Here is a 23,366-nt window from a genome sequence, read left to right as displayed (position 1 = left end):
ACATGTGCAGGGATATGTAGGGTGTGTCTGAGTGTGATTATTTCTCTGAGTGTGTGAATGCTGCTAGGGGTAACATGTTTGTATGGCCATGAGAATGTGAAGATGGGTATGTAAGACTTTGGGGGGTATTTTAAGGGCTGAATGGACTGCTCTATCAAAGGGTGTGGGAAAGGTCAGTGTGCTTTCTTGAGAGAAAGAGAGACAGAGAGACCCTTCCCTACTTCTCCTGCCCTGATGTCTCCCTCCCCATAACTGGGTTCTTGCTCCCATCTCTTCCCCCTCACCTGGGGCCCAGCCAGGCTCCTTAACCCCATCTTCGCCATTTACATGACTTCTGTTCTCTGTTTGCACGCTGCCCAGGAGGGACTACTATTCCTACTCTTATTACCCGTAAGTAATCTGGCCCCAGCCCTGGCCATCTGTGTCCCCAGTGTCTCCCATTCTTTCTTGGACCAGCCCATTTTTCATTTATCAGTTCTCCATCTCCTTTCCTTCAGTCGTGCTGCTTTCCCCCATCTCCTTTTGTCTCTTTCCATCTCTGACTTTGTCTTGCTTTCTGTTAATGTTTCTAAAACCTTCCCTATCTCTGTCTTTTTTTTTTTTTCAGTTCAGAGTAAAGAGGTTTACTAAGAGGACAGAGTAAGAACAGTACCTACAAAACATCCCTGCCCCTCACCCAGGAAGAAAAAAGCAACCTAGGACACACTCTCCCACAATTACACACAATGTCAGTGGGAAGAATGGGCTCAGGTTTAGGGTTCTGTCTGTCTTTAGTCTGGCCTCTACGTTCTTCTCTGTCTCTGTCTGCCTCTCTCTCCCTCCATTCCCCCATCTTTCTCCCCTTTTTCTCGCACTTTCCATCCCGTCCTCTCTCCCTCTATTTCTCTTTTCTCTCTTCCACTCCCTTCATCTTTCTTTTCTCTCCTTCCCTCTCTTCCCTTTGTCTCTTTTTCTCTCTTCCCTCTCCTCTCTTCCTTTCTTTTGTCTTTCTCTCCCTCCTCCCCCCCCTTTTTGTCTCTTTCTCTCCCTTTCCCTCCCCTTTCTTTTCCCCCCCTCTTCTCTCCCCTTTTTCTCTTTCCCTTTTTCTGTCTCTTTCTCCCTCCCCTTCTCTCTTCTCTCTTCCCTTCTCTTTCTCTTTCTTTCCCTCTTCCCTCTCCTTCCCTTTTTCTGTTTCTCTCCCTTCCTCTTTTCTCGCTCTCCCTTCCTCTTTTCTCGCTCTCCCTTTCTCTTTCTCTTCCTCCTCCTCCTCTCCCTTCCCCTTTCTTTCATTCTTATTCTTCCTTCCTTTCTTCCCCCTTTCCCCCTCTCCCTTTTTGTTTTTATCTTTCTTTTCCTCACCTCCCTCTTTTCTCTCTCTGTATCTCTGTCTCTTCTTCTAGTTCCTGTCTCTCTCATTTCTTTTCTCCATCTCTACATCCTTTCTCTGTTCTCTTCCTAGCTTTTGTGTCCTTTTTTGAGCCTCTTTTGTCCCCTTGTCCGACTCAGTTTCTATTACTTTTCTCATTTTCTCTGTGTCTTTGTCTACCTTTGTGTCTTTATATCCCTTTATGGTTTTTGTGTAAGTACTGGCTTTATAATTAAAGGACATGGATTCAAATCCAAGTTCTCTCACTTAAGACCTGTGTGACCTTGGGCAAGACACCTCCCTTCTCTGACTTCAGTTTCTTCATCTGTAAAATGAGGGAATTGGACCAAATGATCTCTGAGGTCTATTGTAGCCCTAAATCTTTGATCCTCCAACTTTCTTTCTTATGTCCATCTTTCTCAACTCTGTAAACATTTATTAAGCACTTATTATGTACAGGTCTCTTTGCTTAGCACCAAAGATACAGTGGTGAAAACAAAAGTAATCCTTGCCCTCAGGGAGCTAACTACATATAGCTTCAATATTTAAGAGCATTCTAAATGTACATATAATTCAGAAAAGGTATCAGAAGGTATCAGAAGTTGGAAAGGAAAGACTCTGGGAGTGTGCTGGAACTAACTCCAACTGACTTTCAAGAGATGATTGTTAAATTCTCAGTATGAATACCCACAACTCAGAAATTTGCAAATGCTACAGAATACAGTTTGATTTCTTGTTCTGTTTTTTGTCTACTTAACAAAGAGATGGAGCAAATGCCAATAACATTGATGAAATTTAAAATCATGTCCCAGGAGCATGTTTTCCCTTGGGGATTTGATTGTTAAATATTTACCAGGATCACTTCCAGCTGGGGGCAGGGAAGATCAGGGAAGTCTTCATGGAGGAGGTGGCTCCTGGACTGGGTCTTTAAAATAATAATTCCAACAGGCAGGGATGTAAAATTCATACTAGGAATGGAGCAAAGGCACAGATAGGAGAGGACAGGACAAAATCAGAGAATGGATAAACAGATTTTCTTTGACTGGAAATAGCTTAAAAGACTTTTCTCATAACTGAATATTCCACAGTGAAATTCCTGAAGTTAAAGGTAGTGAGATCCCTATTCTAGAGTATTCAAGGAAAGATCGGATAGTCAACATCTGTCAGATATGTTGTAGGTTGAGTGTTGGTTAGGAAATTGGATGAAATGATCTCTGAGTTTCCTCCCAACACTGTCTCTGTGATTCCAAGTGTGTATATCTGTTTGTGGGGTGGACCATTCATAAATTCATCTAGTACTGTCCCTATCCCTGGGGAGGTATTTGAACCTTGGCAGGAGATCAGAGGGCATACTCTAACTTTCCTCTCTGACCTTTAGTAACTCATACTCCTTATGACCAAGAAATGGTGCCTTCTGTCTAACTTGCATTCTTTTTCCTGTGAGGGCAGCCCTTTCTTGTGACTTAAATGTGAAACTAGGAAAAAGACCTGCCTTGCCCCCTGCTCCCCAACCATCCTTCAGAGATGGATGGCCTTATCTTCTCCAACCTGAGTTGTCTCAGTTCTTTCCTATATCCTTCTGACATCAGAAATGCACTCCTAAGTCTCCTTACCCTAATTCTAATTTCCTTATGAGTCTTCCCTTCCCTATTCTTTTTCTTCTGCCCCTCCAAGGAAGGTAAACTAAAAGTCTGGCTATCCAGAAATAAGGGCTGACATTTTATCTACCCACCACTCCCTGATTACTGTGGTCTCTTTCTGAGCCAGAGTCAGATAGAGGGTTCAAGGTGGCAAAGCAGAGCTACAGGCCACATTATTTTCAAGGCATTGGTGTGAGATAGTAACCCAAGTTGGGTGACTCAGGGATTATAACTCGATGTCCATGAGAAAGAGATTGGGGTTTGAGCCTAACATGGACAAGTAAATTCACTTCAATTCAATCATTACCTGCTGGGTAATGAGTATTGGGAATATAAGATTGATATAAGACAAAGTCCCTGAACTCCAGGAATTTATAATCTCATTTCATATAGGGAGGGCTGCCTATATAAGGAGGGCTATGGGTCAGAAATGCAGAGTGTGAATGATGTTGGGTGAACCCATCCCCACTGTCAGAGGTGGAACCTAAAGGGTGACTGGGGAGCTGAGAGTGTTGGGGGAAAGTTTGGAGTCTATGATAATTCCTTGGAAATACAGAAATGAGGAATTGGAGAAATAGCTTACAAGGTTGGGAAGAAAACCTTGTTTTGAGGCCTGTTAACTGGTTGGAAGGACCACCCAAGCCACCTAAATCTTGTGAATGGGTGTGATTTAGGATTATACCCTTCCTGATATGGAGCATTCTCTTCTGAACTACCCGAGTCCATGCTCTAGGGAACCAGGTGCTGGGGCAAGTTGTTCAGTCTCCCAAGGAAAAAGTCACTGCTGCAGGTTCTTTCTCACATTCCTCTGTGGCTTAGGTTTCCCTGCCCTTCACAAGAAGCAGGAACTTTCTAGGAGATAGTATGGAACAGTAGAAAGTATACTGAATTTGGTGTCCAAATCCCATCATTACTGATTACTACTTAGGACCTTATACAAGACATTTAACATTTCTGGGATTCAGTTTCCTCACCTATAAAATGGTGGGGTTGGACTAGATGACCTTTTTCTTCAACCTCTAAATCTATGATTCTGGATGCAGAGGGATAGTTGCTGGAGTGGAAGAAGCAGGTGAATGAAGTCTGTGGCTCCAGCAGATGGGGTCAAGGGACTTTATAGGCCCTTTTCTCCTTCCATGACTGCACTTCCAAATCTCTGTACTCTAGCTCATCCCCTAGAAAATTCCTTCTCCCAAAGCTGTGTCCATTCTCTCTGGATGACTCTCAGACTGGGTGGATAGTTCTTGCTCAAGAGTCCAGCTCAACACTCACCACTCTCTTCTCCTCTATGTATCACAGGAAACCAGTCAACATGGCCAAGGCCACCATCAACTACCGCCATGAGAAGACCCACATGATGAGTGCTGTGGACCGCAGTTTCACAGATCAGAGCACATTACAAGAGGACGAACGCCTGGGCCTCTCTTTCATGGATGCCCATAGCTATAGCACCCGGGGTAAGTGGTGGGCAGCTAGGCAGAGGGTTTTCTCCTTGGCAATGTGATTGATCTTATCTCATCCAGCATGTGAAGCTTTTGCCTTCCTTTGGTACTCATTGAGCTAGACCTTTGTGTTCACTCCTGGCCAGTGTGTACTCCTCATATGGGTCAAACCCACAGCCAAAAGGTCAAGCCACAGGGAATAAAGTCTGGGGTCCTAAGTCTCTTCCACTCCTCCCTGAGAAATTATGAGGAGAGCAGGACCCTCTGGTCGGTCAATAACTAAGTGAAAAGAGAACTAGATTTGGAGCCCAGAGGATCTTGCTTCAATTACTATCTTTGTGAGCTTGAGCAAGTCACTTACCTGAAGGACCTCAGTTTCCTCATCTGTAATATGAGGGGGTTGGATTGGTGATCTTTAAGATCTCTTATATTCTTTTTTAAATTCAGTTAAATGGAATTTTGCTATGTTAGTACATAAGTAAAATTCAGGATGGAAGCTGGAAGGATTTTCATCCAAAGGTCCATCTTTGGTCCAGAAATGGCAAAAAAGGCTGATATTGAGTTGAAACTCAGGTAAGCAGGAATCAAGCAAGAGAGCATCTGTACCCTGCATGAATTTAAATAAACAGGACTAGATAGGCTACATCTCAGGGTAGTGAAAAAACTGTTCTAACTCTGACATTCTTTGTTTCATGCTGCCTACTCTAGTTTTGATAGTTTTTCTGTTCTAAGACTGCTCTCCACTCTTAACATTTTCTGTTCTTAGGATCCTCCCAGTTCTGACATTCTTTGCTCCAGGAGTCCTCCCAGCTCTGACATTCTTAGATCTAAGGGTTCCCCCAGCTCCAACATTCTCTGATCTAGGGGTCCTCTCAACTCTGACATTCTGTCTTCTAAGGGCCTCCCAGCTCTGACATCTTGTGTTCTAAGGACTCTCCCAGTTCTGACATTCTGTGTTCTGAGGCCCCTCACAGCTCTGATACAATTAGCCCGACACTGAAATTCTGTCTTCTAATTCTGTTCAGTTCTGATGTTCAATGTTTTAAAGTCTCTTAGAGCTGTGATGCTGTTCAGTGGAATAGTGAGATGAGCACTGGGCCTGGATTCAGGACGACCTGAGTTCAAATGTAGCCTCAGATGTTTACTAATTATGTGACCAAGGCAAGTCACTTAACCTCTGTTTGCTCCAGTTTAGTCCTGAAATAAGGTAATTAAGATAACATACTGTCTGACACCTAACATGTACCACAAATGTTAGTTGTTAGCATTTAGCTTTAAGATCCTCTGCCCCAAAGTCCCTTTCAGTTTCAGTAATCTTTGTTCTAAGACTTCTTCCAACTCCAGAGTGGTCGCGGGATCCTCTCCTCTCTGAGCTCAGGGATGCATATGTGCATTCTCCACTGCAGACAGGAGTCATCTTCCTTTTCCTTTTATACCTGAGCCATGCAGGGGACATCCCGTGTTTGCTTCTTGTCCCTCTGTGATGTTTTTCAGATTTGGCTCTGACCTCTTCTGATCAGATCCCACCCAGACCACTCTCCTTGGTCCTGCTCATTAGGATGATGCTTTTGGTGAGACTCTCTGGTTTCCTGGTCCCTTCTGTAGCCTGCAGAGCTGCCCAAACTACTTCTGTAAAGAGCATGCCAGATGCCTCATGATTCCCCTAAGCTCATGGAAGTCTTTCCCTTTAATTCAGGCTCTTCATTTTGTCTTTTCACCCAAATGGTGGATTCCTTTGGTCTGTACTTCTTTTTTCTTCAGTTTGTTGTAGCCTTTGATTTTTTAATCCTGATATTGAAATCTCTGCAGGTTAATCCCATTCTTGCCCATTATTTCTTACTCTCCAAGAAGTTATCCTGCTTAAAATCTTAGAAGAGAGAATGTCTAAGTTGGAAGGATCCTTAGAGCACAGGAGGTCAGAGTTGGGAAGGGTCTTAAAACAACAGGATGTCAGAGCTGGGAGGAGCCTTAGAATACAGAATGGCAGAACTGGGAGGAATCTTAGAACATAAAACCTCAAAGTTAGAAAAATTCTTGGGAAAATATCCTTAGAATATGGAATGTGAAAATTGTGAGGTCCTTTAGAATACAACATCAAAGTTGCAAGAATATAGAATGTTAGAGATAAAAGAATCCTTAGAACCAGAATGTCAGAGCTGGAAGGGGCTATAGAATGAACAATTAAACTTTTTACCAAAAGGGATACATGAACTTGTTCAAGAGCTGCTGGAAGCTGTGTCCATATTAAATGCAATGACAGGCATAACCAGAAGGTATAAATTTTATATAAAATGCTTTAAGTTTGACAATGTAATTTCTGTATCTTAGCTCATTGGATCCTTCCAATTGTTCCCTAAGGTAGGTGTTATTATGACTTCCTTTTAACAAATGAGCAAACTGAGGCAGAGTGGTTTCAGTGATTTCCCCAAGGTCATATAGATAGTAAGTATATGAAGTAAGATTCCATCCTGGGTCATCCGGACTCTAGGTTTCATACTTCATTCATTAAAATTGTGTTGAACCAGTCACATTTCTTAACATTAGTTATGCAAAGGTGAAGTAATAAGTTCCCCATCAATGGAGGTTTTTCTTTGGAAGCTGCTGAAGAGATTCTAGTCTGGACTAGATAACATCTGAGTTCTCTTCTAGGGTTTTTTTTTTTTTTTTTGCAAGGCAATGGGGTTAAGTGGCTTGCCCAAGGCCACACAGCTAGATAATTACTAAGTGTCTGAGACCGGATTTGAACCCAGGTACTCCTGACTCCAGGGCCGGTGCTTTACCCACTATGCCACCTAGCCGCCCCTGAGTTCTCTTCTAGCTTGGAGTTTCTCTGATTCCTGATCCAGTGGATTTTCTACTGACTTTCCTTGCAGAACTGGCATTCTCTCCTCTAGGGTGGGAGGGTTAAAAAGAAGGAAATACCTCAGATGGGGTTTCTCATTTGATCGTAGCTTTGTAACTTATTAGTCATATGATCTTGGACAAGTCTTTTTTTCCCTGTGAGCCTTAATTTCCTTCTCTACCCAGTGAAAGTAATAATCTTGGTCCTAACTATAGCATGTAGGGAAGAAAGTTCTGGGAAGAAGAAACTGCTATTATTTTTTCCTCTTGTCCTAGAGGAAAGGAGACATTTGATCAGGTCCCCAATCTCCTCCACTCATTTGAACCTTGGGTGGGCTCCAGAAAAGGCACCAGTCTTTGAGCATGCCCTAATGGGGAGCAGGAGATGAAGCAGCCCTTGTGGGGGGACCTTTCCCAAGCAGGGTATGGGGGTCAGAGTTTCAGGAGGGTTCATTAAACTTGAATCAGGAGGGGAGCGTGGGGGAACTCTCTGGGCCTGCGGATGATTGGAGCTGAGAGCAGCAAAGGTTTACAATGGAAAATGCCAACGCAAAAGAAATCCCTCTATTCAGCTCCTCTTACTAATCCGTAGCAGCAGCAGCAGCAGCCGTGGCTGGTGGCAGCCGCAGCTATTTTCAGGATTTTCTTTTCTCTGAATGGGGGGTAATTACTGGGAGTTGCCAAATGTTCCAGATTGTTCCCCAAGAGAGAGGGAGGGAGGGTGCTGAGATTGCCTTGTTCTTTGGGCTATGCTGGGGAGGGGGCAGGAAGATGGAAGTAGAGGAAAGAGTGGGGGGGATCAAGGTGGTTTTCTGAAGGATTCCAAGCTTGAGCCCCTTGCCAAATGGAGTGACAAAGACCAGAGGTCTAATAGGAGAGGAGGGAAGGAGTTAGTTTTAATGGAATATGAGTTTCAAAACATAGGCTTTTAGAACATAGACTATCAGATCAGGAAAATGTCAGAACTCTAGGAACCTTAGAACAGAGAATGTGGAACTGAAAAAGACCATAGACCATAGTATGGAAGAGCTGGAAGGATCCTTAGAACACAGGATTCCAGAGTTGGGAGGGTCTTTAGAACACAGAATGTCAGAGCTGGGAAGGTCTTTAGAACACAGGATGTCAGAGCTGGGAGGGTCTTTAGAACACAGGATGTCAGAGTTGGCAGGGCCCTTAGAACACAGGATTATAGAGCTAGGAGGGTCCTTAGAACACAGGATTAGAGAGCTAAGAGGGTCCTTAGAACCCAGAATGTCAGAGCTGGGAGGGACCCTAGAAAGAATGAAGAGTGTTAGAACAGGGAGGGCCCTTCTGGACCAAATGACTTCTGAAGGCTCTTCCAGGTCTGCATCTGTGATTCTCTGAGGGCTTCCCTCCCTCATCCACTCCCTTTGTCTTCCTCCCCTTTGCCAGGTGACCAGCGAAGCAGTGTAGTCAATGAATCAAGCAGCCTGCTGGGAGGCTCCCCCCGGCGCCCCTGCGGCAGGAAGGGCTCCCCCTACCACACAGGACAGCTGCACCCGGCTGTCCGCGTGGCTGACCTGCTGCAGCACATCAACCAGATGAAGACAGCTGAAGGCTATGGCTTCAAACAAGAATATGAAGTAAGAGCCCCTTGAAGTGAGAATAATTAATAATAATAATAATAATAATTGTAGCTTTATAAATATTACCTCATTTGATCCTTACAACCCTGGAAGGTAGTTGCCATTCTTATTTTTATTTTATATATGAAGAAACTGAGACAAATAGGTTTAAGTGGCTTGCCCAGGGTCACAGCCTTTAGATTTGAATTTGGGTTTTCTTGACTCTTGAATGTATCCAAATCCAATGAGAATTACAGAAGAACTGAGGGCAATTTCTGACTTTGCTACTTATAGCCCATGTGACCCTGAACATTCCTCTAAAATCAAGGGACTAGAAGATCACTTAAAAATCCTATAATTGGGGTGGCTAGGTGGAGCAGTGGATAGAGCACTGACCCTGGAGTCAGGAGGACCTGAGTTCAAATCTGGCCTCAGACATCTAATAATTACCTAACTGTGTGGCCTTGGGCAAGCCACTTAACCCCATTGCCTTGGAAAAAAAGCCACCAAAAAAATCCTATTATCCTGACCTGAACCCTGAGCATGACCTCCTCTGTAGCCTCAACACTGATTCTGATCTTTCATTTCTGATCTTGACCCTCTCTGAACTTTGACCTGTTTGCAGGTTCTAACTAACCATTACCTAAACTTCGATCCTCTAATCCTTAGTGCTGAATCTATTCTATATTAGATCAGATCCTGATGATAATTCAAGACTGGTTACCTCCTCCTTCAGTTCTCCCTATCCCCCTTTTATGGATTCCCTGGTCTGGGAGAACAGGCCCCCAGGATTTGACCCACAGACTATCCATGAAAGCATCCCTATTAATATGTGAAAACCCATTGTCAAAGCAAGCCATGAGTCCAGTTCACAAAGTGAGCTTCTCCATTAGTCTGTGGTCAGGGGGCTCCTTTCTGGAGTGTGAAAAGACTCAGTAAATCCTCTTCAAACATGAGGGACCTTGAGACATTTTGTGGGGGAACTTGTAGGCTCGGGGGATCCCTTGGGTCCCATATTTCCCAGTGCCTCTTCCCTTGCATTATTTTGAAGTTTTGGTCTGAGGGTTAGGGAAAAAGGAAGAAGAAGCAGCATTTCTGGAAAAGCAGAAGGAACACAGGCGACAGAGGACCTGGATTTAGTCTCTGTTACTTCACCTTTTTCAGCCTGTTTCCTTTTCTGTAAAAAGGACTGAGAGTTGTAGCCCTGTTCCATTTTCATCATCTGTGTTTTCTATAGAGCTTCTTTGAAGGCTGGGATGCCACCAAGAAGAAGGACAAGACCAAGGGCAGAACGGAGCCTGTCCCTCCTTGTGAGTGTCAGAGCAACTGAGGGAGAGGTGACCTGATGGCCAGGGATCATTCTCCAAACCAGACACTGGGGAAAAGACATCTTCCTGGGATGGGTAGAGGTTGACTCCATTGAGCTACTTGACTCGGGTTCCTTGTATCTCAGCCAGGGGTATTCATGAGAGGGGTTCCGGAGAGGGCTGACTGCTAGGCTTTCAATCCAGTCCAGTCTAGTTCAGTTCAATCCTATAAGTATTTATTGGTTTGGTCCAAAGCTGCCTTTTGTTTGGGATACACAGAATTCCCACCTCTCCCATTCAATCTTTCCTGGACCCCTAGTTCAGCATCACTCTCTCTGCTCCTTTTCCCCAATGTCCCATAGTATCCATCCGTCGTGTTCCCCACTCTCTCGCTCTCCAAAATATTCTCCTGACCCTTTCTCCCAGTATCCTCCCTGCCTTTTCCCTCCTCCAATGTACTCATCATTTCCTCTTTTTAATGTCCTTTAACTTCAGCATCTTTCTCCAGATCCCGGTCTCCATCTTCCTGTTTTCATTGTCTCCTCTAGATCATAACTCTCCCCTTCCACATACCTTGAATCTCCTACTTTCCTGACCGCAGGATTGGGTAACCCTGCCTGACAAAAGATCAAGATCCCTGCCCCCCCCCCAACTTAGGGCACCCTCAAGTCAAAATTCCCTTGGTTTTTCAGTTACAAGAGCCCATTCCACTGTCCTCAAACTCTATGCTCCTGCTGAACCCATGGGGTTGCTTCACCTTTGTGATGTAGCCCCTGCTCTGAATTTTCAGATGATCGACATCGAGTGAAGCTACATCCGCTTCTGGGAGACCCCAATGCAGACTACATCAATGCCAACTACATCGATGTGAGTGTACCCTCCCTCAGCTGTCCTCCCCTGCCCCTCCCCTCACACAACCAGGTACCGAACACGTGCTGAGCACCCACATTCAGGCTAACCCCTGGGCTGGCTGCCAGGGTGCTATGGAGGGGCACAAGTTTTCTTCCCTGTCCTCATGAAGCTCCTGTTTCTTCTGACAAAGGAAACCAATAACTAATCTGTGGCAGAAGGCGTATTAGAAAATGCATCAGATAAAATTTCAGGAGCTCAGAGGAGGGAGAGATCTGTGTAGATGGGGCTAGTTGAGGAAGGCTTCTTGGAGGAGAAGGGTCTAGAAGGATGGTGTGGGCTAGGAGGAGAGGACACATGGACCAGAAATCAGTAGAATGTCAGCTCCTTGAAGGCAGGGGCTGTTTTTTCTTACTTTCTCGTTCCCTTTTTTTTTTTTGTCTTTGTACCTGAGCATAATAGGCATTTAAGAAATGGTTGCTGAATTGAATTCAGTTGGGTTCTTGTTCTGAATGAAGATAGATTTAGCCAAAGAAGAGAGAATTTGTGTGAATTCATGACCTCTCTATTTAGGGGTGGCTGGCGAAGTCAGGGAATGGGTATTTTTTCTGGAGGTGCCACAGAAAACAGGAACCAGAGTGAGGGAGATGGGTTCAATCATTGTGGTGTTGGCAGGGAAAAAACCCAACACGGAAGGGGCATGTGGACATGTTCAGTTCAGAGGATCTGGGAGCTAGAGTAGAACAGAGTAGAACAGAGAGGTATTCTTACTAATCCTATGGAACCTCAAAGGGAGGGAAATTCTGTGTCATTCTTGACTTAATCTTGCTGTCTCTGATCAGTCATATTGCAGAAAAGGCAGTAGATCTGTTAGGGAGGGAATGGAAAAGGTGACTAAAGGAAAAGACCATGATCTAAGGTCATAGTTCAATTTAGCAAGTATCAGCAGAGAACCCACATGTGTCCACTAATGTATCTGGAACTTTGGGGACAATTGAGAAGGAGAAGGCATCATCTCTGCACTGGGGGTGCTCAGAGTTTGGCTGGAAGGAAAGGACTTATACTGGTGAAACATTTAGATTCTGAACATCATTTGCCACTTAGGGGATGGAACAGATGATAAATGTTGGTGAGTGTGTAGACCATTGGTTTAGTCAGGGAAATCTTGGAAGAGGTGGAATTTTATCTGGACTCCGAAGGATTTGACTAGTGGAGGGGAAGGCTTCCAGTCAGGCCCACAGCTTGAGCAAAGGTGTAAAGATAGGAACATGCCTCTCACCCCACTTCCCTGGGGGGGCCTGATGCTTTCATTTTCCATTCTTGGTCTTCCCTGACCTATTTTCCCTGTATCATTTCCTTCTTTTTCTCCCACTCCCAGAACCCCAGATTTTGGTAGGGCAACCTTTCCCCTTTCCCCTTCCCCCTTTTTCCTCCCTGATCCCCTCCCCTCTGCCACATCCATATCCCTCAAAGCCCCTTCCTGCTCCTGCCTCTGCCTCCCATGGCCATGCCCAGTGGGCTAATTTCCCTCTTTCTGGTCTCTTTGGCTTGGACACCTGTCCTCTCACCGGAATCCTTAAGATTCGGATAAACCGAGAAGTAAGTATATTCTCTCTCTCTCTCTCTCTCTCTCTCTCTCTCTCTCTCTCTCTCTCTCCCCTTTTCTTCTCTCATCTCTTGCCTTCTCTCTGTCTCTCTCTCCCCCTCTTTCTTCCTCTCTTGCCATCTCTCTCTCTTTCCTCTCTCTCTCTCTCTCTCTCTCCTCCTCCTCCTCCTCCCCTTCTCCTCTATCTCCAGCATACACACTGTCTAAGTCTCTCTCTTCCTGCCCTTCCTCCTGTCCCTCAGTGCTGACTGCCCCCATCTCAGTGCTTGGGTCAGACCCTGGTGATTCCTTAGTCACTATTCACTCTTCTCACTGAAAGTTCAAAACCATCTACCCATCGGCCACCTTCTCCTTTGTTACTCCAAGCAGAAAAGTGGGGAGGGTAGAAGACTGGGGATGTGGTGGGAATAGTCTTGGCAGCTGGACATCAGGCAAGGCCAGGTCCTGTCTTCTTGACCTTATTAACCCAGTCACTGCCTTCTCTACCAGTAACTCTGAGTGCTCTCTGCCCCTAGTCTATCTCTGTCCACAAGTCCTCTTTGTGGCTCAATGTGGGGAGTCCATTGGACTAGATGGGCATTAGATTCAGAATCAGGGAACCTGTCTTGTTCTCACCCTTCTGATTGGGTGACTTTGGTCAAGTCACTTCCCTTTTCTGAACTATAGTTTTCTCATCTGTAAAATGAGGGGTTTGAATGAAACAATTGTTAGAGGTTTCTTCCAGTTTTGATGTTCCACAGTTCTGGATATATCTACAGGGTGTCCCAAAATTCTTGTGTAATGCCAAGTTTGTAACTGCACTTCTGGGATGCCTCTTATAGGGCAGTAATATTAAACTCAAATAGAAATGGGGGGGCCACTAAACTGTACATACGAATTCCTGGGGGTCATATATTGACTTAAAAAACCACCTCTCCACATTATGTAAGTTCTATTGTATTTTTATTTGTTTTGTTAAATATTTTCCAGATATATTTTAATCTGATTCAGGAATATTATGGGCAACCTGCTGGACGCCACTGGTGTAGGGAACTCTGAGATCAGGAACCTCCTTCTAGGGAGTGGTTTTGCCACTTGTCAGTTGAGAGTTACCTGGGGCAGTGAGAAGTGAAATGATTCATTTGCCCAAGGTCACTTAACCAGTGTATGTTGGAGATGGGACTCAAATCCAGGTCTTCTTGACTTCTGGGACTGACTCTCTTCTCTACCATTTGTTGCTGGCTCTCTGGTTAAAAAGAGATGCAGAAAGTAACCCATTTCCTCTGTGTGGCTATGCCTTTGACTTCTGATGGATTAGAAACTGTTGGGAAGGGAGGACAGGAACTGTCCAGGGAGTCTGGCCATTACTCAGGACCAATGAAAGTGACCAACCACCAGTGGGCATCATTTCCATAGTGAGCAGGTCATGGACTTGATTAGCATTGGGTGAGGACTAGATTAGATATTAGTAGGAACTTCCTCATTGGGACTGTTGTAAGACTGGGATATTATCACAGAAGGAGATTTCTTGGGCATTTTATCGGAATAGGGTCATGAAAGGCCAGAAAAGGTTTGAACATAAATATTCCTAGAAACAGAATAAGATTGAGTTTTAGGGCAGAGGTGCCCCTGCCTCTTCCTGCTGTGATGGAGTGATGACTACTGTTGGGATACAGGATTTAGAAGCACATCCCTGTGGCCTTTACTTTTGGGTATATCATGATTGATTCTATTTCCAAAGCAGGAATAGGGCAAGGTTCTTTGGGACTTGGGATATATTGACCTGTGGATGAATATGTACTCATCATGGGTCAGAGAAATGGGTGAAAAGGGTCTGGGGCCCTGGGGAACTAGAGTTTGGTTCTTTGGGAGCTTAGGATGAGGACATCTTACCCTGTGACCATCCTGACTAGATAGCTCCAGTGGTTTCTTTGGGGTTGGGGTCAGAGTTGGTGCTCCCCTTGGGTGATCTGACAATGTCTCCTTCTGTTCCAGGGTTACCACAGATCAAACCACTTCATAGCTACTCAAGGTACCCAGGCTCTCTCTTGGCTGTGTGTATCTCCCCCCTTCCTTTTCTTCTGTTTTTCCCTCCCTTCTCTTCTCTCTTGCCCTCCTTTCCCACTCCCTTATCTTTCCCTCCCCTCTCCTACTCTCCTCTCTTTCCTTTCCCTCCCCTGACCTCTTCTTCTTTTCTCTCCTCCGATTCCCCTTACCCCTTCCCCTCCCCTCCCCCTCTCCTCTCTACTCTTTTCCTCTCCCTTCCCCTGCTCTCTCCTCCCCTTCTTTCTATTCCATTCCTCTCCCCTCCCTCTTCTTTTTTTCTCCCTTCCCCTTTTTTCTTCTCTCCCCTCCTCTTTTCTCTCCTCCTCCCCTCCCCTCTTTTCTTCCTCCTCTCCCTTCCCTTCTCCCCTCCCCTCCCTTCCTCTTTCCCTCTTCCTCCTCTTTTCTCCTCTCCTCTTTCTTCCCTTCCTTGTCTTACCATTTTTCTATCTGCCTCTCTCTCTGTTTGTTGTGTCTGTGAGTCCCTCTCTCCCTGTCTGTCTCTCCCTCATCTCACCATATGGAGTCCCTGGCAGAGAGAGTCCCTCTCCTACACTTACCATCTCTCTCTTTCAGCAGACTTAGAGAGAAAAATCAAGCCTTTCCTTACCTCCTTATCCAATCTAGGCTTCCATGGATCCCTCCCATCAGTCACTCCTTGGGATATGTATTTGGCCATCTTGCCAGTGTTAGCTCAGCCTTGGACTAGGGTGGTGGGGTGGGAAGATCAGGGGTTCCATGGGGACAAACTCTTGGGGCTAGGGTTTACAGACCTGAGAGAAAAGGCCCAAGACCCCTTCTGTCCACTTAGTGCCTCTTGGTTCCCACCTGTCCTTGGAGCCTCTTCCACATTCTTCCCCACCCCCTCCCTCAGGACCCAGGCAGGAGATGGTGTACGACTTCTGGAGAATGGTGTGGCAGGAACACTGTTCCAGCATCGTCATGATCACCAAGCTGGTGGAAGTGGGACGGGTAAGGGGCCAAGAGAGCATCTCCAGGGAATCCCAGGGGCTTGACAGGATGAGAAGCCTGGGATAAAGGGATGGGGGAAGCAAGAAGGAGGCTCGGGAAAGTGAGGGGAAAATGAGGGAGAGAAGGCAAGGTTTGGAAAAATATGAAGATAATGGGAAGAGTGAACTTGGAGTCCAAGACTTGAGGGTTAATCCTACTTACTCTCTGTATGACCTTGGGTAAATCACTTAAGCTCTATTGGCCTTAGTTTCTTCCTCTGCAAAAAGCGGGGTTTGGAGCTCTAGACCTATGAGGCAACTGGTGTTGAATGTCAAAATGATCTGAGTTCAGAACCTGCCTCAGATATTTATGAACTTTGTAGTCTTTGTCAAATTAATTTCCTCGAATATAAAACAGGATAATGAAAGCATCCACCTTGCTACATTGTTGTGAGCATCAATGAGGTAATATTTGTAGAGTGCTTTGCAAATCCTTAAGTACTGTATAAATACTAGTTATAATGATGATGGTGATTATTCTAAGTCAAAGGGGGATATGAATGAAGGAGATTTGAGTCATGGGCCAACAAAGCCAACAAAGGCACTGGGAATATTTAACCTGGAGAAGAGAAGACTGGGGCAGGAAACTGGGTGGAGAGACATGATCATTCAGAGAGAACCAACATGCTCTGTCTGATCCTAGAAGACAGAACAAGGGTCAACACATGTGTATTTGTTGGGAATAGTTTCATAGAGGCATATTGAGGCTTGATGCTTGGCAAGAAGTTTTTCAAAATAAGAACTTTCCAAAAATGGAATGGGTTGTCTTTGGAAGTAGAGAATCCCCCAGTCACTAGGATGTTCACTTGTTGAGGATGTTGTTGGGAGAATATTTGGCCAAGTCTAGATGGCCTCTGAGGTCCCTTCCAACTTTGATGTTCCATGATTCCACTCGGGTGGGGAAGAATGGTGACTGGGAATGGATGGGTCACTGAAGGAAAAATAGGTTTGGGGGAAGGTGAGAGTCAGGAAGGCTGGGAAAGCTAGGGGAGGAAAGGGGGAAGAAGGTCAGATCCTATTGGTCTCTAGGTGAAATGTTCCCGCTACTGGCCTGATGACTCAGAGATGTATGGAGATATCAAGATCACTCTGGTGAAAACAGAGACCCTAGCAGAGTATGCAGTCCGTACTTTTGCCATGGAGAGGGTGAGCTGGCACCATTTTCATACTGCTTTTTTGGGAAATTGGATGCTGGCTTGGGAATGGGAGATTTGTGGAGGGGACCAGAGCCACTCCCTGGCATAACTCATTCAATTCCTACCTTAGTGCCCTGGTTCTCACCTTTGCCCTGGCAGTGCCCTCCCTGAAGTGCTCCTCTCCCTTTGCCCTTCCTGGGACCTCTGATGACAGTAGGGGATGGGGGAAATTCAGTCAGAGTCATCAGGAGGAAACAGAAAAGGAAGGAGAAAAGCCCATCCAACTCCAGCTCTTTCTTCTCCCCCCAGCCCCAAATAATGGATCATTAAGGCACTGATTCTACATGCATGTCAATCCCCTTCTCTTCATTCTCTTTGTGATCCTCCAAAGCCAGTCCTCTATCCCCATTCAGTTCTGATTGCTATTAGTGCTAGATTAGTCTCTGCCTTCAATCTTTCCCTTTGTGTGCCCTGCAAATAAGACCACCCTTAATATCAGAACTTCAAACTTGAGCAAGGGTTCTTAACTTGTGCTCTGTTGCAGCTTTCTCTCCATAAAAACATTTTTGTTTTGATCACTGCATTTCAATATAAGTGGTTTCCTTTATAATCTGATATATATTTTTTATATTTTTAAATACAATCATTCTGAGAAGGGGTGTACAGGCTCCATCAGATTGTCCAAGGGGTCTAGCACTTACCATGAGTCTTGTGGGGGATTAAGATGAGTTACAAACAGCCCCAGGGTAAGGCAGTATATTATAAGGGTAAGAGGAGGCCAAGACAAAATGCTAGCCAGGGAGCACTTGCAGAGAAGGAAGAGATGGCATCTACTGGATATGAAGGATGGGTGGAATCAGGGAAGACTTCATTGAAGAGATGGAATTGGAATTGGATCTTGAAGCTGGCCCTATGCTGAGCTCTGTGCTTTCCTCATAGAGGGGCTACTCAGCCCGCCACGAGGTACAGCAGTTCCATTTTACTGCCTGGCCAGAACATGGCGTCCCTTACCATGCCACAGGGCTGCTGGCCTTCATCCGCCGTGTCAAAGCTTCCACTCCACCTGATGCTGGGCCCATCGTCATCCATTGCAGGTAGCATCAGGTTTAGCCTGGGATATGGGGTAGTTGGAAAGGGTTGGGGGAGGTCAAGGTTGACAAGAGAGCCCAGGTGATAGGACTGGTGCATAGTTCAAGAGAGACTAGTGTCTCAACAATCCCTAAAGCCTCCTATTAGATTATGTATGGATATACATGTATGTGTATGATATTGTTTGGAGACAATGTGATGGTAAACTCTAGGAAGTAGGCATGATTTTGCTTTTGGTTTTGTATCCCCAGTGTATAGAATGATGCTTCTTGTTCTTGGTGGTGACCTCTAGGAAAACACAGGCCTTTTTTCCTTTGATTTTCATATTTTTCTTTCCAGAGGTCTTGGGACAACTGTCCTATAGGCTGACATTGGAGAAGGAGAGGGATTCTAGGAACTGGAAAGTGGGGAATACTGGGAGGGGGCCAAGCTAGGACGGGATAGACATTGATCTGTGGTGGCTATGTCCCAAGAATACCCCCCCAACTTCTTGGCTCCATTATGGATGGGGCAACAGTTACTCTCTTCCCTTCCCGGATCCGATTCCTAGTTCCCCTGCCAGTGGCCTGAGACAGGATATGGCTGGCTATCTCCCCAGTGCAGGCACAGGTCGGACAGGCTGCTACATTGTTCTTGATGTGATGCTGGATATGGCTGAATGTGAGGGTGTTGTAGACATCTACAACTGTGTCAAGACCCTCTGTTCTCGCCGAATCAACATGATCCAGACAGAGGTACATGTGCTTTTGTGTGTGTGTGTGTGTGGGGGGGGTTGGCTGGGGAACTTGTCCTATTGGCCTGACCAACTTCCCCAAGGAGACCCAACAGAATTGTCAGTGCTCTAAGCCAGTTCATCAATAAGCAACTGTTAAGCACATATTGTATGCTCTTCATGTCATGTATGCTGCAGACACTAAAGCAAAGAATTCCTTCTCTCAAGGAGCCCATGCATCATCCTGTCTTCCTTCATGTATCTAAGAATATGGGATCCTCCCATGTTAGGTTGGCCAACCTAGAATAATGTAGAGGAGACTGAGCTATCTTTATGCTCCCCTGTCCTGCACCCCTCCCCTCCTTCTCCCTGCCTTCCCAGGAACAATATGTCTTCATCCATGATGCAATTCTGGAGGCCTGCCTCTGTGGGGAAACCACTATCCCCGTCAGCGAATTTAAAGCCACTTATAAAGAGATGATCCGAATTGATCCTCAGAGCAACTCCTCCCAGCTGAGGGATGAATTTCAGGTAGGTGGGGTGTGCTTGAGGGTGTTTGTGAAAGGTGGGAGGAGAAGGACCAATTAGGATTGAATGAGTTGAGGCTGCCTAGAAAAGAATTATGAAACTAAACCCTAGGAAGATGTCTTGGCACCTGGACAGGGAAACATTGGGGTTAATGGCTTATAGAGGCTGTGGAACTCTTTTATTTGAGAATCCTTAAAAAAAGGAGAAACCCAACCCTCTGATAGTAATCCGTCCCTTCCACCCAATTCTGGGCTAGCTGATACAAGAAATGGAAGATAGATGAACTGGAAATCTCAGAAATCCCTTGTGAATCTGTGAGTGGGTCCTGAGGAATCAATTAGCGTTCATTGCTCCAGGACATTCCCAGTTGACTAGATATCTCTACAGGTGAGCATCTGCTTCACCCCAAGCCTGTTCTCATAGCCTTCTGGGACCCTTAATGACTCTAGACATCCCAGGTTATGGTATGCTATATAGGGGTAGATATGGAACTGAGTGGAAAAAATGGGAAGCATGGGATAGGTGAAACTTGAGGAGATCTCCTTCTTCCATCTCTCCTGAGGAAAAGTCCTGAGATTTTCTTTGAGTTTCACTTCAGTAGGGGAAAAACTGAAGAGCCAGGCAATGTGTGTTCCCAGTCTGGCTATTCTATTAGTTTGCTTTGTGACTTTGGGTGAATCACATATCTGCTCAGGTCCTTCGTTTCTTCATCTCAAAAGAGGGAATCAAAGACACACACAAAAAGGGAAAAGGCTCTATTTGTACCAAAATATTTATACCAGTTCTTTTTTTAGTGGCTAAGGACTGGAAATAGAAGGGACCCTTATCAATTGGAGAATGATTAAAGAAGGTCTGGTATATGATTGCAATGAAATATTATTATGCTAGAAGAACTGATGCATAGTGAAGTGAAAAGAACCAGAACATTGTGCATAGTAACCTATACTGTTTGATGAAGAATTGTAAATGACTGAGCTATTCTCAGCAATACAATAATCCCAAAGGACTAATGATGGAGCATATTTTCTGCCTCCGGAGGAAAAAAACTGATACTATTTGAATATAGACTGAAGCATGCTATTTTTCACTTTCTTCTATTTTTTTCTTTTATTTGAGACTTCTTGTACAAAATGACTAATTTGGAAGTGTTTTACATAATTATGCATAAATGTATAATCTATATCTGCTCACCATCTCAGGGAAAGAAGGAGGGACAGAATTTGGAACTCAAAACTTTAAATAAAAATGTTAAAAAATTAGGGGAAAAAATTTATAAAAAAAGAAAAGGGGGAAGTAGAGTAAAACATTCTGGACATTCTTTGGTTCAAACTCAAGGGAATGCTGGCTCAGTCCTTCCTTCTCTGCCCTCTTTGCAGACCCTCAATTCAGTGACACCCCCATTAGATGTGGAGGAATGTAGCATCGCCCTCCTTCCCAGGAACCGGGAGAAGAACAGAAGCATGGATGTTCTGCCCCCTGATCGTTGCCTGCCCTTTCTCATCTCCACTGATGGGGACCCCAACAACTATATCAATGCAGCTTTAACTGATGTAAGAAGACTGAGAAGCACTGGGAGGAAAGGGGGGTGATGGTTCTAGTGTTTTCCCTAGATTCCTGCAGCCCAGACCATGGTCTTTCCTCTTTTCTCCTCTTATTTCTGAAGCTCTTGATGCTGCCCCTTTATATTTCATCCTTCAACTTTCTGGACATTTAGAGCAGAATTTGGATATAGGCTGCTGTTGATGTGAAAATAATCTAGGGGTCTTAGTGGACCTACAGTAACCAAAACAACTAATTCAGTCTTTGACTATGTGGTATGAGTTCAAAATAAGAGATGACATTCTTTTTGTAACAAACAGCTAAAGCCTGGACCTGAAATCAGGAAGATCATAATTCAGATCTGGCCTCAAGCACTTATTAGCTGTGTAACATTGGACAAATCACTTCACTTCTATCTGCCTGAGTTTCCTCAACTGTAAAATGGGGATCACAATGGGATCTACCACCCATGGCTGTTATGTGGCTAAAATGAGATAGCATTTGTAAAGTGTTTTTGCAATTCTTAGAATTATATATAAATTCAAGGTGATGAGGATGAAGACAAGGATGATGATGATGATGGCTTGCCTTGGTCTAGCCAAATATGTTCCAGGCATCACATTTTAAGAAAGATGATAATTAGCTAGCATATTTTAGTGAAGGGAAGCCAGCATGATCAGATCAGATGAGGATCAATTGGAGAGACTGGGGAAGAGAAGAAAAGGTTTATTGGGAACATGATAACTGCCTTCCTATATTTGAGGAATGTCTCTCATTCTGTTTGACCCCAGATGACAGAATTGGAAGAAATGTGGACAAGATTCAGAAAGATGGATTTAGGTTATATATGAAGAAAACCTTCCTACTAATTCTAAGGGTCCAAAAAGTTCACGGAGTTACTTATGGAGAAAGTGCATGCTCCTTCACTGGAGTTTTTCTGGTAGAAGTCTACAGGAGATAGAAGCAAGAACAGGATGAATTCAAAGCTCAGAATTCTGTTAGGAGGGCTCAGGGTGATGAAGAGAGCTCAAGACAATGAAAAACTTTGAATCTATATTGGGGAAAAGAGAAGAATCACAGAAGAGTTAACTGGGGTTGAAGGGAAAATGTCAACCTTTAATAATAGAGGGAAACTGCCCCATTTTAATTTTGCTTCTGATTGCTCTGGTTAATAGATAAGTAGTGAGATGATGAGTTTAAAAGTTAAAGCACAGATAAACTAGATTTTCAGGTACTGAAAGATCTGGCTGGTGTGATTGCTGAGTGAGAATTAGTGGTTTTGGAAAGATCACAGAGAATAGGAGAGGAGCCACAGGATAAGAGAATGACATGCACTGTCTCTGATCAAAAAAGAGAAGAGAATGTAATCTACAAACAAAAATGAAATTTGATTCCTGGAAAAATTCTATAACATACAATAGTATGTTAGAAGGAAGGTTCATCGACACCTAGAAAAGGAAGTAGTCATTAATGATTACCAAGAGCAAGCATGGTTTCATCAAGAATGGGGCTTGCCACATTTAATCTGCTTCTTTTATTTTGATGTGTATGAGGGGAATGTTATAGATATAGTTAATTTATTTGACAGTGACAATGAGAACACTACACAATGGCAATATCATGGGCTCTGGAGTCCAGAGGACCTGAGTTCCGATTCTACCCCTGATAATTACTAGCTCCATTGATCCTATCCAGTCAATTAAATCTTCTGATTATTAGCTTTTTCATTCATAGAGTGAGAGGGTTTAACATGTAGATCACCTCTGAGGTCCCTTTCCAACTCTCAATCTCTAATTTCATGTTTCTTTTGACTCTGTTGTGGAAGAGATCGAGAAATATATATTTTGATGGGTTCAGATCTGGTTAAGTGAGTGGACTGAAAGAATTTTATTAACGGTTCTATGTCAGTTTGCAAGCTTCCATTAGGATTCCCTGTAGATTTTTATTTGGCACTAACTGTTTAACATTTTTATCAATGCCTTATAAAAAGGTACAGGGTTAAGGAGTGGATCTGTGATTCTTTTTAGATAGAGGGATCTTCCAGATGAGGAAACTACTAATACAGGTTGGAACCTTCTTTTCAACTTACAGATTTAGAGAGTTGTCTGGATCAATGAGAGCTTGCTCTGAGTCACACAGCTAGGTCAGTGTCTAAGACCAGATTTGAACTCAGGAAACTGAGTCTTCCTAACTCTAGGCCCAGCGCTATGGTGCTCCCTAACTGCCCTGTTGTTTTGTTTTTTTCTATCATACTTTATTTGCAGATGGCACAAGACTGAGAGAAACAGCTGAGATACTAGATGACAGAGTCAAGGTCCAAAAAATCTTGAGAGAAGAGAACAAATTTCTTAAGATTAAATTTGACAGATGCAAATAAACCCTATCTTACCATTTGTTAGAAAAATTTTGCTTTATAAATATAAATTGAGCTATACTACAGTTTGTCTGCAAAAGATCTAGTGGCTTCTGTGGAACACAATTTCATTATAAGTCAGTGATGTGGTTTGACTTTCCAAGAAAGCTAATGCAGGGGGCAGCTAGATGGCATAGTAGATAGAGCACTAGCCTTGGAATCAGGAGGACCTGAGTTCAAATCTGACCCAGACACTTAATAATTACCTGGGTGACTTTGGGCAAGTCACTTAACCCCATTGCCTTGCCAAAAAAATCCCCCAGAATCAAACAAGCAAGCTAATGCAGCTTTGGACTGCTTT

General features: G+C 44.3%; 1 protein-coding gene across 2 annotated transcripts in view; it reads left to right on the top strand.

Annotated features, from left to right (window-relative positions):
- PTPRU (protein tyrosine phosphatase receptor type U) overlaps positions 1-23,366 on the top strand; it is a 120,593-nt gene that overhangs the window by 80,319 nt on the left and 16,908 nt on the right. For both annotated transcript variants that reach the window (XM_074217892.1, XM_074217893.1), the window contains 11 exons: positions 4,285-4,442; positions 8,682-8,872; positions 10,092-10,164; positions 10,952-11,028; positions 14,591-14,627; positions 15,513-15,610; positions 16,678-16,794; positions 17,724-17,878; positions 18,472-18,607; positions 18,967-19,116; positions 20,490-20,663. In XM_074217892.1, the coding sequence (XP_074073993.1) occupies positions 4,285-4,442; positions 8,682-8,872; positions 10,092-10,164; positions 10,952-11,028; positions 14,591-14,627; positions 15,513-15,610; positions 16,678-16,794; positions 17,724-17,878; positions 18,472-18,607; positions 18,967-19,116; positions 20,490-20,663 (1,366 nt within the window). The remainder of the gene's footprint in view (positions 1-4,284; positions 4,443-8,681; positions 8,873-10,091; positions 10,165-10,951; positions 11,029-14,590; positions 14,628-15,512; positions 15,611-16,677; positions 16,795-17,723; positions 17,879-18,471; positions 18,608-18,966; positions 19,117-20,489; positions 20,664-23,366) is intronic.

The sequence above is a fragment of the Macrotis lagotis genome, chromosome 1, assembly GCF_037893015.1.
Source record: "Macrotis lagotis isolate mMagLag1 chromosome 1, bilby.v1.9.chrom.fasta, whole genome shotgun sequence".
Lineage (NCBI taxonomy): Eukaryota > Metazoa > Chordata > Mammalia > Peramelemorphia > Peramelidae > Macrotis > Macrotis lagotis.
This window is presented reverse-complemented; position numbering and strand designations above follow the sequence as displayed.